The following is a 17,128-nucleotide window of genomic DNA, read 5'->3' as shown; positions in this document are numbered from 1 at the left end:
TATTAAGCACTATGAACATATTTCTGGGCAAAACTTTTCTCTCAAGGTTAAATAAGTGGAAGAGAGTTCATGGAATGGCAGAATTAGGATTAATAGCCCTTGACTGATGTCCTTTCTTCTATATACAAGGCAAGACCATAAAAACAGGATGGTTGGTTACCCTGTTCATTAAATCCCGTCAGTATGGTATAAATTGTACCTGTTACTGGACTCTACCAGAGACAGTGATAGTAGCAAATAACAGTTAGTCAGAGAGAGTTGATATGAATCTGTGCATGTTTATATGAAAGATTATGACTGATTATTATAAATATATTCTTTTGAAGGTCACAGGCTTGTGAATAATGGAAAATCAATGGATGCTGTCTATATGAACCTGCAAGAGGCACTTAATAAGTTTCTATTCAAGGAAAAGCAAGCAAGAGGAAAATGCAAGAATTTGGATGAAAACTTATGAGGTGGATCACAAATTATTTGGGAGCTAGGAAGTAACTATTGAGTCAAAGGGAATATATCTGGATTGAATGGATATGGCAAGTGATGCTCCCCCAGCAATTATTCTAGGAACACAGCTTTTCACCATTTGTATCAATGGTTTAGATGGAAAAATAGAAAATTGTATATCTAGATTTGTATGTAACAGTAAGTTAGAAGGTACAGGAACTTGCGTAGATAAGGGCAGGAATTGGCAAATCAACACAGACTTAGTGAATGAATAAAACTAACATATGTAGTTTAATGTGCGCAAGTGTGAGGGCATTCACTTTGAATCAGAGAAGGATAAATCATCATAATTTCTTAACGATGAGAGAACATTAGTGGAGCAGCAAAGGGATTAAGCTGGTCATGTGCGCACATTACTGAAAGCTACTGAACAAGTATCAGAAGCAATTAAAAAGGTTCAGCTGAATGCTGACTTTTCCTCAAGAACAAAGCAGACAGCCTTGGCCAGACCCCATTTTGAGTAACACTGCTCATTTCTCTGGGACCATGTCTCAGAAATTAAGTCATGGCCTGAGAGAATTGCAACACAGGTTCCTCAGAATGATACCATGGCTGAAAGAATGAAATTATTCAGACAGGTTGGTTCATATTCTTTAATTTAAGAATGTTGAAGCAAAGGCAAACACTTGTATTTAAGTAATGCATTTCACCAACTCACAACATCACAAGGCACTTAAAAAGTGCAGGCAGGAGTTGATACAATAGATATGGTTACGGGGAGGTGATAGCCTAGTCGTATTGTCACCTGGATTGTTAATCCAGAGACCCAGGGGGACCAGGGTTCAAATTCAACCATGGCAGATGGTGAAATTTGAATTCATAAAAATTCAAGATTAGGAGTCAAATAATGATAATGAAACCATTGGCGGTTGTTGGAAAAACCCATCTGGTTCACTAATATCATTTAGGTCTGACCTTACATCCTCACCTGGTCTGGCCTACATGTGACTCCAGACCCACAGCTCTCTGGGTAATTAGGGATGGGCAATAAATGCTGGCCTGGCCAGTGACGCCCTCAATACATGAATAAAACAAAAATACTATTTCCTCATGTGGCTGAATCTAGAAAGAGAAGGCAGCACCTTAAAGTTAGAGCTGGACTATTTCCAAATGAAAATCAAGAGCATTGTTTTCCACATAAGACTTTGGATGCTGCAGGTCAACCGGAGTTTGCAAGACTGGGACTAGTAAATGTATCACTGGATATGGAGCAAATGTGGCTATATGGAGATGAAATACGTATCAGGCATGGTCAATCTGAATGGAGGTACAGCCCGGTAAGCTGAATGACTTCCTGAAATGATCACTGTTTGAGAAGCTAGCTGTCACCAAAAGCACAGGCAACAGATTGATTGTACACTACTTTGAGAAAATATGGGAATGTGATGTTCCGTTATGTACTATAAATGCATTGTACCTGTCATTACACAGAAGATAGAGATGACAATAGACAGAGTCAAACAAACAGATCAAAGACCAATGCATGATTCTAAGATAGTGAGTGATGGAAAGATAGGCACGATAGGAAAGTGACTATGAGACAGGACTAAGAAGCCAGAGATTGCACGTTCAAATCTTCCTGAGGAAGTTTAGAAATACTTCAAACTCTGAAAGTAAAAAGCCAGTGAAAAGTATGCATAGAAATAAAAAGTCTTATTTTTTCAGATTTTGATGAAAATGGAGCAGTTCACAAACATCATTTAGGAATGGAAAACGTCTGCGTTCACCAGTATGGGCCTACAGGCAGCTAACACAAAGTGCAGAAAATACTAAGCAGGTTTGGCAGGATCTGTGGAGATAGAGTTGACATTTCAAGTCTAATTTGATTCTTTCAGTTATTTGGCTCAATTGCCTTTAAAAACGGCCGAGGCAGTTAGGGACATCAAACCAAGGAGAAGTAGGCCATTTGGCCTTTTGAGTCTCTGCTACCATTCAAGAAGATCTGATTGTGTGAATTCAGCTCCACTGCCTTGTCTGAACCCCCAAAAACCCTCAATTCCATTGCCCACATAAATCTGTCTCAATTAAATTTAATGACCCCACCTCCACTGTTTTATGAGGGATAGAACTCTCAGACTAACAACCAGCTGAGAAAATATTCTCATGTCCACCTTAAATAGGAGACCAACTGTTCTTAAATTGTGTCCCCTAGTTGTACTCTTGTCCCCAAAAGGGAAATCCAACCATTATCCACCTATCACGTTCCTTGAGGAACTTGTATGTTTTGATAAGGTCACCTCGCGTTTTTCTAAACTCAAATAAAAGAATCTTCGATCCAGGAATTAGGCAAGCAAACCTCTGATCTGCTTCCAAAGCAATCATATTGTTTTTTCAAAATAGAGGAACTTTCAAAAGTTGATTGGGGAGGCTATTCCCAAGTAAAGGGATGGTTGGGAATTGGGAGGCCTTTAAAAATGAGATAACATGTGTTCAGAGGCAGTATGTTCCTGTTCGTGTGAAGGGCAAGGCTGATAGAGTCATAGTCATAGAGATGTACAGCATGGAAACAGACCCTTCAGTCCAACCCATCTATGCCGACCAGATATCCCAACCCAATCTTGTCCCACCTGCCAACACCCAGCCCACCCTTCCTATTCATATACCCATCCAAATGCCTCTTAAATGTTGCAATTCTACCAGCCTCCACCACTTCCTCTGGCAGCTCATTCCATACACGTACCACCCTCTGCATGAAAAAGTTGCCCCTTAGGTCTCTTTTATATCTTTCCCCTCTCACCCTAAACCTATGCCCTCTAGTTCTGGACTCCACCACCCCAGGGAAAAGACTTTGCCTATTTATCCTATCCATGCCCCTCATGATTTTGTAAATCCCTATAAGGTCACGCCTCAGCCTCTGACGCTCCAGGGAAAACAGCCCCAGCCTGCGCAGCCTCTCCCTGTAGCTCAAATCCTTCAAACCTGGCAACATCCTTGTAAGTCTTTCCTGAACCCTTTCAAGTTTCACAACATCTTTCTGATAGGAAGGAGACCAGAATTGCATGCAATATTCCAACAGTGGCCTAACCAATGTCCTGTACAGCCACAACATGACCTCCCAACTCCTGTACTCAATACTCTGACCAATAAAAGAAAGCATACCAAACGCCTTCTTCACTATCCTATCTACCTGCGACTCCACTTTCAAGGAGCTATGAACCTGTACTCCAAGGTCTCTTTGTTCAGCAACACTCCCTACAACCTTACCATTAAGTGTATAAGTCCTGCTAAGATTTGCTTTCCCAAAATGCAGCACCTCGCATTTATCTGAATTAAACTCCATCTGCCACTTCTCAGCCCATTGGCCCATCTGATCAAGATCCTGCTGTAATCTGAGGTAACCTTCTTCGCTGTCCACTACACCTCCAATTTTGGTCTCATCTGCAAACTTACTAACTGTACCTCTTATGTTCGCGTACAAATCATTTATATAAATGACAAAAAATAGAGGACCCAGCACTGATCCTTGTGGCACTCCACTGGTCACAGGCCTCCAGTCTGAAAAATAACCCTCCACCACCACACTCTGTCTTCTACCTTTGAGCCAGTTCTGTATCCAAATGGCCAATCCTCCCTGTATTCCGTGAGATCTAACCTTGCTGACCAGACTACCATGGGGAACCATGTCGAACACCTTACTGAAGTCCAGATAAATCACATCTACTGCTCTGCCCTCATCAGTCCTCTTTGTTACTTCTTCAAAAAACTCAATCAAGTTTGTGAAACATGATTTCCCACGCACCAAGCCATGTTGACTATCCCTAATCAGTCCTTGCCTTTCCAAATACATGTACATCCTGTCCCTCAGGATTCCCTCCAACAACTTGACCACCACCGAGGTCAGGCTCACTGGTCTATAGTTCCCTGGCTTGTCCTTACCACCCTTCTTAAACAGTGGCACCAAGTTAGCCAACCTCCAGTCTTCTGGCACCTCACCTGTGACTATCGATGATACAAATATCTCAACATGAGGCCCACCAATCACTTCTCTAGCTTCCTACAGAGTTCTAGGGTACACCTGATCAGGTCCTGGGGATTTATCCACCTTTATGCATTTCAAGACATCCAGCACTTCCTCCTCTGATATGTTCATTTTTCAAGGTGTCACCATCTATTTCCCTACATTCTATATCTTCCATATGCTGGATGACAAAAGAAATTGAGGCTTTGGTCAAGAAAAAGGAGGTATATGTCAAGTAGACAGCTGGGATCAAGTGAATCCCTAGAGGATTATAAAGGTAATATACTTAAGAGGAAATCAGAAGGTCAAAAGAAGGACAAGAGATAGCTTTTGCAATTAGAGTTGGGGGAATCCAAAAAGATTCTCTAAGTACATTGAGTTCAAGAGAGTAACTAGGGAAAGAATAATGCCTCTGAAAGATCAACATGGCAGTCTATGCGTGGAACCGCAGGAGATCGGTGAGATACTGAATAAAAATTTTGCATTAGTGTTTACTGTGGAGAAGGACATGAAGCTAGGGAATTTGAGGAAATAAACAGTGATATCTTGAAAACAGTCAATACTACAGAACGTTATAGAAGTTTATTAATCATGAAGGGCGTGGATAAGGTGAAAGTCAAGGTCCTTTCCCCAGGATAGGGGAGTCCAAAACTTGAGGGCATAGGTTTAAGGTGAGAGGGGAAAGATTTGAAAGGGATCTAAGAGGCAGTTTTTTAATGTAGAGGGTGGTGCGTGTCTGGAATGAGCTGCTAGAGGAAGTGGTGGAGGTTAGTACAATCACAACATTTAAATGAATCTGGATGGGTATATGAATAGGAACGGTTTAGAGGGGTATGAGCCAAATGCTGGCAAATGGGACTAGATTAGTTGAGGATATCTGGTCGGCATGGACGAGTTGGACTGAGGGGCTGGTTGTGCTATACATCTCTATGGCTCTAAGAGGAGGTGCTGGGGATCTTAAAACACAAAGGTAGATAAACCCCTGGGTCCTGATCAGGTGTTTCCTAGAACTCTGTGGGAAGCTAGGGAAGAGATTACTGGACTCCTCGCTTTGACATTTGTATCAATAGCCATGGGTGCGGTGCTGGAAGACTGGAGGGTGGTTAATGTGGTGCCATTATTTAAAAAAGGCTGCAAGGAGAAGCCTAGGAACTATAGACCTGTGAGCCTTATGTCAATAGTGGGGAAGGTGTTGGAGGGGATTTTGAGGGACCTGATTTACGTGCCTTTGAAAAGATAAGGACTGATTATGGATAGTCAAAATGGCTGCGTGCATTGGAAGTTGTCTCTCTCTAACTTGACGGATTTTTTGAAGAGGTGACAAAGAAGACTGATGAAGGCAGAACAGTGAACATTATTTACATGGACTTCAGCCAAATGTTCAACAAGGTTCCACATGGTAGACTAGTTAGTAAAGTTAGATCCATGGGATCCAGAGGAGCTAGCTAATTGGATGCAAAATTGACTTGAAGGTTGTTGGTAGAGGGTTGCTTTTCGAACTGGAGGCTTGTGACCAGTGGTGTGCCACATGGATCAGTGCTGAATCCACTGCTTTTCATCATTTATATGAATGATTTGGTTGGTAAATTTGTAGACGACTCCAAAATAGGAGGTTTATATGGACAGCAAAGAAGGTTATCTCAGAGTACAACAGGACCTTAATTAGCTGGGCCAATGAACCAAGGAATGCCAAATGGAGTTTAGTTTAGATACATGTGAGATGTTGCATTTTGGTAAGGCAAATCAGGGCAGGACTTGTACACTGGGGAGTGCTGCAAACAAAGAGACCTGGGGTGTAGGTACATAGTTCCTTGAAAGTGGAGTTGCAGGTAGAAAGGATGGTGAAGGCAGCTTTGGCATGCTTCACCTCATTGGTGGGAACATTGAGTGTAGGAATTGGGAAGTCATGTTGCGGTTGTACAGGATATTGGTGAGGCCACCTTTTGAATACTGCGTACAAATGCAGTCACCCTTCTCTCAGAAGGGTGTTAAAAAGATACAGAAATGGCTGTTGCCAGAACTGAAGGACTTGAGTTATAGGAAGAGGCTGGGGCTTTTTTTTCCCTGGAGCGTCGAAGGCTATGGGGTGTCCCTAAACAGGCTTATAAAAGCATGAGGGGAATGGATAGGGTGAATACCCCCAGGGCAGGGGAGTCCAAATCAGGAGGACATAGGTTTAAAGTAAGAGTGGAAAGATTTAAAAAAAGGACCTGAGGGCTAACTCTTTTCATGCAGAGGGTGGTGCACATATGGAAAGACTTGCCAGAGGAAATACCAGAGCAGGTACTTACAACATTTAAAAGGCAGCTGGATGGACACGTGAATAGAAAGGTTGAAAGGGATATGGGCCAAATGGTGGAAAATGGGATTAGGTCAGATTGGGATGTCCGGTTGGCACAATGAGTTAGACTGAAGTTTGCTATCTGACTTAGACTAAAACTGTATTCCAGATGTAGTTTAATCAAGGCCCTATTATACTTCAAACTGTTTGTATTAGACAACAGCATTCCATTTGCCTTCCTCATGACTTGATGTACCTGCATACTAACGTTGTGTGATTCATGTATCCATAACTACTACCATTAAATAATAAGGTCATTACCTTCTTAGGACATCTAGGGATAAAGAAATAGCAGTCCTTGCTAAAAATTCTACTGTCTAAAAATAAGCAGACAAAAAACAGATCAGGGCTCTACTGAGGGGAATTTATGCCACAACATGAGCTCTTAAGAATGGGGAACAGCAGCATAATGATTATGTTACTGGATGAGTAATTCAGAAACCTACATGACTGTCCCAGAGACATAGTTAAAATCCCACTGCTGCAGCTGAGAAATTTAAATTCAATTAATTAAGCAAATTTAAAATTAAAAAACTAGCATCAATAATCATGACCATGAACCTATTGGGCTATTGAAGACTCAACAGGTTCATGAATTTTAATAGAGAAAGGAATCTAACAGTCTCACCTGGTCTAGCTTATACATGACTCCCACACTTCAGCGATGTAACTGACTCTTAATTACTTTTGAAATATCCTGGTGGTGCCTCAGTTGTTCCAAACCAATACTTGCACCTTGGTCAAGACAGTGGTTCACCACCACCACCTCATATGCAGATAGGGATGGGAGATAAATACTGGCCCTGCCAGCAATACCCTGATCCAAACAACAAATAAAGGAAATACCTCCAGGAACCAGGGGAAGGTCCTCCCCCTACTCATGCTCGTTGATGTTTTTGAGCATGCGATCTTTCAAATGAGACCTTGAGGGAAGATCCTGCCTGCCCTCTCAGATAAACATTGATTAATAGACTGTTATGACTAATGTGAGAATCGCTTGTTGATCAACTCCATGGATTAGTTTGTTAAAAATATATTATAAACTATGAAGCAGACATTACAGCAAACCAACTTCTGTGTATGTGTGCAAATCCACTGAAGATCAACAGTCAGGCAGAATCACAATACTGTATACATAACAGCCCACGACTCCATTAAAGGCAAAGTACATAAATAACAATTATAAAAACATGTCAAAGAAGACCAGAGAACAATATCCTGATTGATGCTTATCCTTCAGTTCACATCGTTAAACACAGATTATATAACTAAAATATATGATTAGTAAGTCTGTGGATGATACCAAAATTGATCATGTGGTGGACAGTGAAGAAGACTACCCAAGAATACAGAGAGATCTTGATTAGCTGAGTCAATGGGCTGAGGAGGGCACATAGAATCTAATGTAGATAAATGTGAGATTGTAAGGCAAACTAGAGCAGGACTTGTACAATTAATGGTGGGGCCCTGGATAATGTTACCAAAAAAAAACAGACATGGGATGCACAAACATAGTTTCTTAAAAATGGCATCACAGGTGGGCAGTGGTGAAGGTGGCATATAGATATTGGGACATCATTTTGCAGCTGTATAGGCCATTGGTGAGGTCACTTTTGAAACACTATGTATAGTTCTGGTCGTCCTGCTGTCAGAAGGATGTTATTAAACTGGAAAGGGTGCAGAAAAGATTTACAAAGATGTGACTGGACCTGGAGGGTTTTAGTTATGAGGAGAAGCTGATAGGTTGGGACATTTTTCTCTGAAGAATAGGAAGTTGAGGGGTGATCTTATTGAAGTTTATAAAATCATGACAGGTATAGATAAAGCGAATAGCCAAGGTCTTTTCGCTACGGTAGAAATGTCCATAACTAGAGGCCATAGGTTTAAAGTGAGAGGGGAAATATTTAAAAAGGACCTAAGGGACAATCTTTTCACACAGGGGGTACTTTGTACATGGAATGAACTGCTAAGGAAATGATAGAGGCAGGTACAGTTGTAACACTGAAAAGACATTTAGAAAGGTACATAAATAGTAAATGTTTAGAAGGATAGTGGCCAATTGCAGGCAAATGGGACTGGGAAACCTGGTCAATATGAATGAGTTGGACAAAAGTATCTGTCTCTGTGCTATATGACTCAATGGCTCGGTGCTGTTTGTGGAAGCATGCTGTGTTCCCTCACTACTTCGGTGACTACATTTCAAAACATACCTCAATGATGGTGAACCACTTTGGGACATGAGAGGTTTCAAATGGCTTTACTGACAATTCTCACCATTGCCATATGGTCTCTGCATGCAGGTGGACATTAGGTAAAGGACTGAACTTTGTAGAAGGTTCTTGCTCCAAAAGTGTTTCAATCATCATTGACAATCACTCGCCATCAACTATCATTGTCAACATAGGAAATTCTGTGTCACAGATCATGGGTTCCATCATTCCTTCTGTAGCTAAATGAACCTGATCCTAGAGCCACATCTACCACAACAGATTTGGGAGGAGTTTCTGGAGGTGACATTGGTCCTCAGTCCTGAGGTCATTGGCATTCCATTTTCCGGTTCTTTTCTGATTTTTTCTTGCCAATGTATGTTCTCAAAGAATTGCACCCTCATACCGGAGTTTCCTCCAAGTTGGTTTCCTCTGAACAGGAGTGTCCAATGCATTGATATATGCATTGCATTTCTTAAGGAAAGAGTTCAGGGAATCTTTGAAATGCTTCCTTTGTCCCATTCAAGTGCTTTCCTTGAGCTGAGTGAAGATTTGCTATGAAAGTTAGAACTCAGGCAAACCAATGACGTGGCTGGCCCAGTGGAGTTGGTTTCAGGTGACCATGGCCTCAATGCTGGTGTTGCTAGCTGCTTCATGGACACTGATTTTCGTATGCATGTCCTCCCAGATGATGTAGAGAAACCGTCTCAAACAGCATCGATGGTACTTCTCAAAGGTTTGAGGTTGCATCTATACATAGTCCAAGTTTCGGAGCCATTTTGATGAGCTGGAAGGGGTGATGCTTAAAAATGTGTTGCTGGAAAAGCGCAGCAGGCCAGGCAGCATCAAAGGAGAAGGAGAATCGACGTTTCGGGCATAAGCTTTTCTGGCAACACAATTTTAAGCTCTGGTCCCCCAGCATCTGCAGTCCTCACTTTCTCCTGGAAGGGGTGATGGTCTAATACACAATGACGTTGGTACCAGCACAGATGTCATGGTCATCGAAGACTCTTATTCTTCGGCGCCCGAAAGTTGTGCTCACAGACTGGATACAATGCACATAGGTGCAGCAGATAATCAGGAAGGCAAATACAATGGTGGGGAGAAAGTGAGGTCTGCAGACGCTGGAGATCAAAGCTGAAACTTTATTGCTGGAACAGCACAGCAGGTCAGGCAGCATCTAGGGAACAGAAGATTCGACGTTTCGGGCGGCCCTTGTTTCAAGGGATTGGAACATAAGAGTACTGCGACTGTACAAGGTGCTAGAGAGACTACATCTGGAGAACTGATCTCCCTATTTAAAGGAAAATAAATCATTTCACTGGAGGCAGGATAGTAAAGGTTCACTAGCATAATCCCTGGTATGGAGAAATTGTCTTATGAGCAAAGATGAAACAGGTTGGGTCTCTACCCATTGAGATTTAAAAGAATGAGAGGTAATCTTATTAGAAGCATGTCAGATTCTTAAGGGGCTTGACAGGGTCAATGCTGAGAGGATGTTCCCCCTCATGGGAGAGTCTAGGACCAGACAGCACAGTCTCAGAAGAAAGGGGCACCAATTTAAGGCTGAGATGAGGAAGAATTTCTTCTCTCAGAGGGTTGAGAACTCTTTGGAACTCTTTCCACAGAGAGTTGTGGGGGACATAACCTTTCTGCATATATCAGGCTGACATCGATAGATTCTTGATCAGCCAGAGAATCAGGGCCATGAGGAAAGGGCAGGGCCATGAGGAATAGCCATGATCCTATTGAATGGAGAAGCAGGTTCAAGGGACTGAACAGCCTACTCCTGTTCCTATTTCTTGTGGTCTTATGTTGAATTTGCACATTGATGTCAGCCTTAGATGTGAGGTAGCTTCCCAGATAGAGAAAATGTTAGGAGGATTTCTCCATTGATCATAATGAAGGGACGGAGTGGAGTTTGATCTGGGACAGGTTGGTAAAGGAGTTGAGTCTTCTTGAGGTTTACGATGAAACCAGTTCTTCAGAATGCCTCCTTGAATTATTCAGCGAGGCTTGAAGATTCTCTTCCAAGAGAGCAGACTGGAGCATTAACCTTGGGCACAAAATTGCATGGCTAGGGGAATGATCTAATTACAAGTAAAGTTAGTGACTATATACAGAGGAACTGAGGGAGGTAGGTACATTTATATAGGTCCTTTCATGACCTTGGGCTCTACCAAAATGTTATAATATATTACTAAGGGAGCAGGGGAGCTCTGTCCATCATTCTAGCTGATGTTTATCTCCCAGTCAGCATCATTGAGAATCCAGCTGGACTGTCATTGTTTAATGCTTTGGAATGGGCTAATGGAGGAGCCTTTGCCTTTGGGGAAGCATCAGTACAACCGCATCCCAGCAAGAGTCCAAACCACCAAGAGGGTTAGGACAGATCAAAGGAAAATAAACACAATAAAATACATTGGTATGGAAAGGAAATGCATTATATGGTTAGAAGTTGAGCTTTCAATCACACACAAACTCTTTCTGCCTCATGTACATCTGACAGGTTTTAACCAGCTGCAACTTTTCACAGGGACTATTGTAAAGACATTTGGCAGCATGCTTCATAGCTCCTCTCCTAACATGCAGAGGGAAAGAAGAGATTTCCCATCAAATATTGGAGACTACTTAAAAAACAAAATTACTGATGTCAGAAAGGATGCTTAAGAATTGCCCTAAAGGCAAATGCATCTGTTCAGCACCATAGTAAGTACCTTCACTTTACAGAAACATAGATACTGGAAGGACTGAACACGGAACTGTCATCTCTCTGGCTTCAGAGGTACTACAGCCAGTTTTCACCCTGCAGCCTTCACAATAAGCAATTAAATGTCATTGACCTGAAACGTTAACTCTGTTTTTCTCTCCACAGATGCTGTCAGACCTGCTGAGCTCTGCCAGTATTTTTTTGTTTCTGCTTTAAATGATTAAGTAGTATGTTTTAGGTGTTGAATGCGGTATAAATGCTAACCAACACATCAGGAAGAACCTGCCAGTGCTTCTCCTTTTAAAGCACTTCAAAAATATTAGGAATGTTCCAAGGTTGCAAAAGGAACTATTATAAATGCAATCCCTCTTCACTTCTCAGTGATAACTCCCTTTTATACACACTGGCTCCATTTCCTTACTGGTGGATTATGCAGCCTACAATCTGAGCTTTGATCAAAATCTCCTGCACCGTCAAAATCCACCCAGGAATGGACTGCAACAATATATTACTGACAAGAATGCATCACATGCCAGCCTCATCTCTCCCCACCCTGCCACAGACATACGCTGTCAAGGCCAATCACTGTTTAATGATCAGCATTAAGAATCCCAGCTTAGTTTTCCCCCTCCGTAATGGAGTTCAATGAGTTTGACTGCAGTACTTTCACTGCTGTTCTGGCTGAGATCAGCTCACTCATCATAGGCAGAGGTTAAGCTGACCTTCCCAATCTGACTGGCTCATTGCACCATTGGATTTCATCAGAAAAAAAATCTTGACATCACGTTTCTGATAACGTACCCAACAATACATTTGACTAAGAGCAGCTAAACCTCCCACTCAGCTGAGAATGGTGAGCTAACCTACCATACCCAATCACCTGCTGCAATGTGTAACAAGCTTACTATGATGGTAAGTCAGAAGGTGCATATATGACAATGTGTCCACATGAGTGTCCACAGAGAGAGAGAGAGAATGAATTAGGCTTGAATGTTCGAGAAAATATGAGCAGAGTAGGCCATTTGGCCCTTCTAGCCAGCTTCTTCATTCAATATAATCATCGTTGATCATCCAATCACTACCCCATTCCTGCATTTTCCCCATACTGACTCCTTTAACCATAAGATTGATATCTAACCATACGCCCTCCAGGATTGCATAGCTGCCTTTACACATGAAGGAGGAGTGAAATACCAGAGGATGGCTGACTCCTAGGGAACTTGGCAACACTCCCAGAAGAAAGAAGAAATTAAATAGCAAAAACAAACTGATGGAAAATGCACAAATATTCAAATTCACCTTTTCCTGAGAGTTGACTCGCAGACTTTGACCACACGAATGACTTCTTTAACAGTTCGCCTGAAATCGTGCATTCTAGCAGCAACCAAGAGAGCTGGAAAACACATCCAAATTCATTCCCCAAAGACTGGAAAGGAAACCTCATATACATAACATACACACGCACACAGTCAGGGGAAGACTGATATAGGCAGACAGAGGCACAGACATGAGAGAATCACAATCCAAGGAGACCAACTGCAGGCATCTTCAAATGGAGATTATGTTTTATTTTATAAAAAAGATCAAATAACATTAAAATATAAACCAAACTGAGTGAGTCTTACTCCAAATAGGTGGGAGCTCACAGCTCTGGGTACATATGCCTCCTAATCTGCGACTTAGTTTAAAAATATCTTTCTACTGGCAATATACATTTATCCTTCGGGAGAGACAGACTTAGAGAACCTTTAGCATGTTGTCAGGGCTCTGCCATTCCACTCAAGTTGATAAGAGAATTGTTCATCAGTGAGCAGTGATGAACCGTTCTCCATGTCAGGGTTTCTCCTTCACACAGGACGAAGGCCAGATCTCTGCTGAGACAGCATGAGCCACGTTAGATACTTCACAGGTTGAAATTTGTGAACATAAACTAGAATCTTGGCAATATCGGATGCAGAGAGTTGGTACGTTAACAAGGTAGTCAGTCAAGGTATCTCAAACAATTTGAACAGCACTCAAATATCCAAGCAACCACACAAAATAAATTACTTTAACTCTTTGTAGTCTAAATAGAGAATTCTTACTTATCCTGCTGAACTAGAAGTGCACTCTCCCTCTTCATCACAGGCCCGTCAAAATCAAAGGCATAATGACCACCTGTGGGCCAAGGTAACACCCCTGCAACCCATGACTCCAAGGTATTGCACCATCACTGCAAAGCCTTACTGCCTTTACCCAATTGTTCTCTTCTCCCAGTGGTGTTAGGTATGGCTGGGATATATTTCAACAGGTGTTTGTCACCTTCCAGTGTCTCCTCCAGCTAGTCCTCTTGAGTGTGCATTGGGGGGCCATTTCATTGTCAGAGGAAGGCATCATGTGCACACTTCTCCATCGGGTACAAGTACTTTTAGCTGAGAGGTCAGACTGATCAAAGCTGACTCAGGCAACAAGCCAGGTAACTGGAGCAATGGAACTTTTTTCCTTGTGGACAGAACAGTTCTCTCGCATGGTCATGTAACAGAGGTGATGAAAGCCCAGAATCTGAACAGCAAGGTATCTCAACTCCCTACAGGGTAGGTACTTTAGACCCACTGGACTCTCCTCAGAAAGCCTCCCTTGACTCCAAACTGTATACTCATCTACCCCGTGCTCCTGAACATATGGAAAACACAAAAATGTTGACATGCATGCTATAGTATTAAACTGGAAAAAGTGCAGAAGAAACTTACAAGGATGTTGCCTGGACTCAATGGTCTGAGTTATAGGGAGAGGTTGGACAAGCTCGACTTTTTTCTTTATAGAGTGTAGGAGACTGAGGGGGGACCTTATAGAGGTGTATAAGATCATGAGAGACATGGATAGGGTGAATGCACTCAGTCTTTTCCCAGGGTTGGGGATTGGAGGACTAGAGAGCATCAGTTTAAGGTTAGAGGGGAAAGAACAAAAGGGAACCTGAGGGGCAACTTTTTTTTTTTTACACAGAGGGTGGTACGCATATGGAATGAGCTGCCAGTGGAAGTGGTTGAGGTTGGTACATTAACAACATTTAAAAGACATTTGAACAAATATATGGATAGGAAAGGACTAGAAGGATATGGGGTTAGCATGGATAGGCATTTTGGTCGGCATGGACCAGTTTGGATTAAAGGGCCTGTCTCTGTGCTATAGGACTGTATGACTTTATGACGTGCAATTTCCAACTGCACTGTTGATGCCAAGCAAATTTAGGGCAATCCCCGTAAATGAGAGATTTCTACCCTGGCAGCATGGTGCTTTTCCACTCAGCTTCTGGAGATCAGCCACAAGGTCCTTAAAGTGAGCAGTGCTGAGTCCACAGGAAATCTGGAATCTCCCTGACACAGCTTCTAACATTTACAATTGAACCAAATGGCCTGTTTCTGCACTGTAGGGATTCTATGATGTTATGAAAAAGGGGCCTGATTGACGGAAGTGGTTTATACTAAATTTCAGTCCATGCAGATTTGCTAAAACTATTTAGTCCATACAACTGCTTTGGTTACAAAACTAACTCCTTCTGTGTGATTCCTTAGACATTTCAGCGCTGTTCAAATCATATGAGATATCATGACTGAGCACCTTACTGATGCATCAGACAAGCAGCTGGAACACTGTTAATAGTTTTGTGCTCCTTTTCGAAGGAAAGATATACTGGTTTTACAGGCAGGAGACAGTGAGGTCTGCAGATGCTGGAGATCAGAGTTGAGAATTTGTTGCTGGAAAAGCACAGCAGGTCAGGCAGCATCAGAGGAGCAGGAAAATCAACGTTTCGGGTTTACAAGCAGTCCAGAGAAGGTGCAGCAGGCTGATACTGGGATGGAGGGATTGTTGCTTTGGGGGAGGCTGAGCAGGTCGGGCCTGTACTCAAAGGAATTTAAAAGGGGATCTTATTAAAATAAACAAAATTTTTTGAGGACTTAACAAGGTAGACGAGGAAAGGCCGTTTCCAGTTGTGGGAAGTCTAGGACCAGAGGGCATAATCTCAGAGTGAGGGGTGCCATATTTAAGACAGTGATGAGGAGGATGTTCTCCTCTCAAACAGTAGTTAATCTGCGGAATTTCTTTTTATCAGAGCGCTGTCAAAACTATTCAAGGGAGGGGCAGGCAGAATTTTATCAAGTAAAGGGTTGAGAATGGATTTAGGATTATCAGATCATCCATGAGCTCATTGAATGGCAGAATGGATTTGATGGGCTCAATGGAGCTGCTCTATGGTCAGGCAGACTGCACGTGTGATCAGACTTCAGGTGTTAGAGGCTGTGCACTTGCATAAGCCCACTGGAATATAGAACAATCTCTTAGCAGGTCTCTGCTCTTCCCTCCCTGCCACTTCTTCATCCCAGAATCAAAGCCAACTCCATTTCTGAACAGCATAGGCTATATAATAAAATGCCCATTCACACTGAGGACAAATTTAGTGTCCACAATCTCAGATCACCACAGCTAAAAAAGGCTGTGGCAGAGAGCTGGCACAAAGACAGCCAGAGTGAACAGGAGACTTAATTTGAAATATCACCGTTAGGAGGTGAATAACCAAAGTCCAAGGACAACAATTTCTCCCAACTCCCATGCTCCTTTGGATATGTTGGGAAGGGATGAGAGGTAAACATGCATTGCATCAGTCAATCCAATCAGCAATTCCAGCAAGGTGGTGGTGGTGGTGGGGGGGCGTGGGGAGGAGTGGGTTGAAGACTGTTGTGTTCAGTTGGCGGAAGGAGCGAATGCAGAGTCCCAAGCTCTTGACAAAAATATTTTTCTAAAATTGCTGTTTCCGAACTTTCCATCAAAATTCCTTGATTCGGGTTTTTAACGGAGTATTTAGATTTCTTTTTCTTGCCACTTGAATATAGTTTATGGAATTTTTGAAAACAGTCTGTGATCAAGAGAACAATGCACCCCAGCCTAACCTTTAATGCAGTCATTGCTATTCCCTGCAAAAGCTACCCTGTAGGATGGAAGACTGCCAGTTTGGTGAGCTATTCAGGTTGAGAGGAGGCAGCAAACTGTGGAAATATCAGCCTGTGAAACTGAGGTGTGTTTCAACTTGCCAGGCCTAGAGGCAATTTATAAAACTTATTAATTACCAAGGCATCTTTCCCCTTGTACTTGCTTCTTGAAAAGGAAGGAATCTTACTGGTATTCTGCCAGTATTTGAGGTGACAGAGGTTTTCTTAAATAAAACAGTGCCCAGCCCACCACCTTTGCACGCACCCCTGATCTGTCTTCCACATTACAAAGGGCAGGCTATGCATCAGGCAGCCTGCCCACCTTTGTGCCTTTTGAGGCCCTCACTTAGCTAACTGATTGCCTCAAGTGCCTCCACCACTATAAAAAGTGGTGAGGAAAGCTGTGGGGGGGGGATGTTGGGAGCAGCACAGCAGCTTTCACTG

At 42.5% G+C, this 17,128-nt stretch overlaps 1 protein-coding gene across 3 annotated transcripts in view; it reads right to left on the bottom strand.

Annotated features, from left to right (window-relative positions):
* LOC122553334 (BRF1 general transcription factor IIIB subunit b) overlaps positions 1 to 17,128 on the bottom strand; it is a 476,022-nt gene that overhangs the window by 173,538 nt on the left and 285,356 nt on the right. For 2 of the 3 annotated variants that reach the window (XM_043696898.2, XM_087989567.1), the window contains one exon: positions 13,020 to 13,113. In XM_043696898.2, coding sequence (XP_043552833.1) covers positions 13,020 to 13,113 — 94 coding nt within the window. Of the gene's footprint in view, positions 1 to 13,019; positions 13,114 to 13,466; positions 13,584 to 17,128 lie in introns of those variants that run through there. The other variant, XM_087989568.1, reaches the window with a different exon arrangement.

This window comes from Chiloscyllium plagiosum, unplaced genomic scaffold, assembly GCF_037043375.1.
Source record: "Chiloscyllium plagiosum isolate Xiang-an unplaced genomic scaffold, Cpla_swu_hap1 HiC_scaffold_8, whole genome shotgun sequence".
In the NCBI taxonomy this organism is placed as follows: Eukaryota; Metazoa; Chordata; class Chondrichthyes; order Orectolobiformes; family Hemiscylliidae; genus Chiloscyllium; species Chiloscyllium plagiosum.
This window is presented reverse-complemented; position numbering and strand designations above follow the sequence as displayed.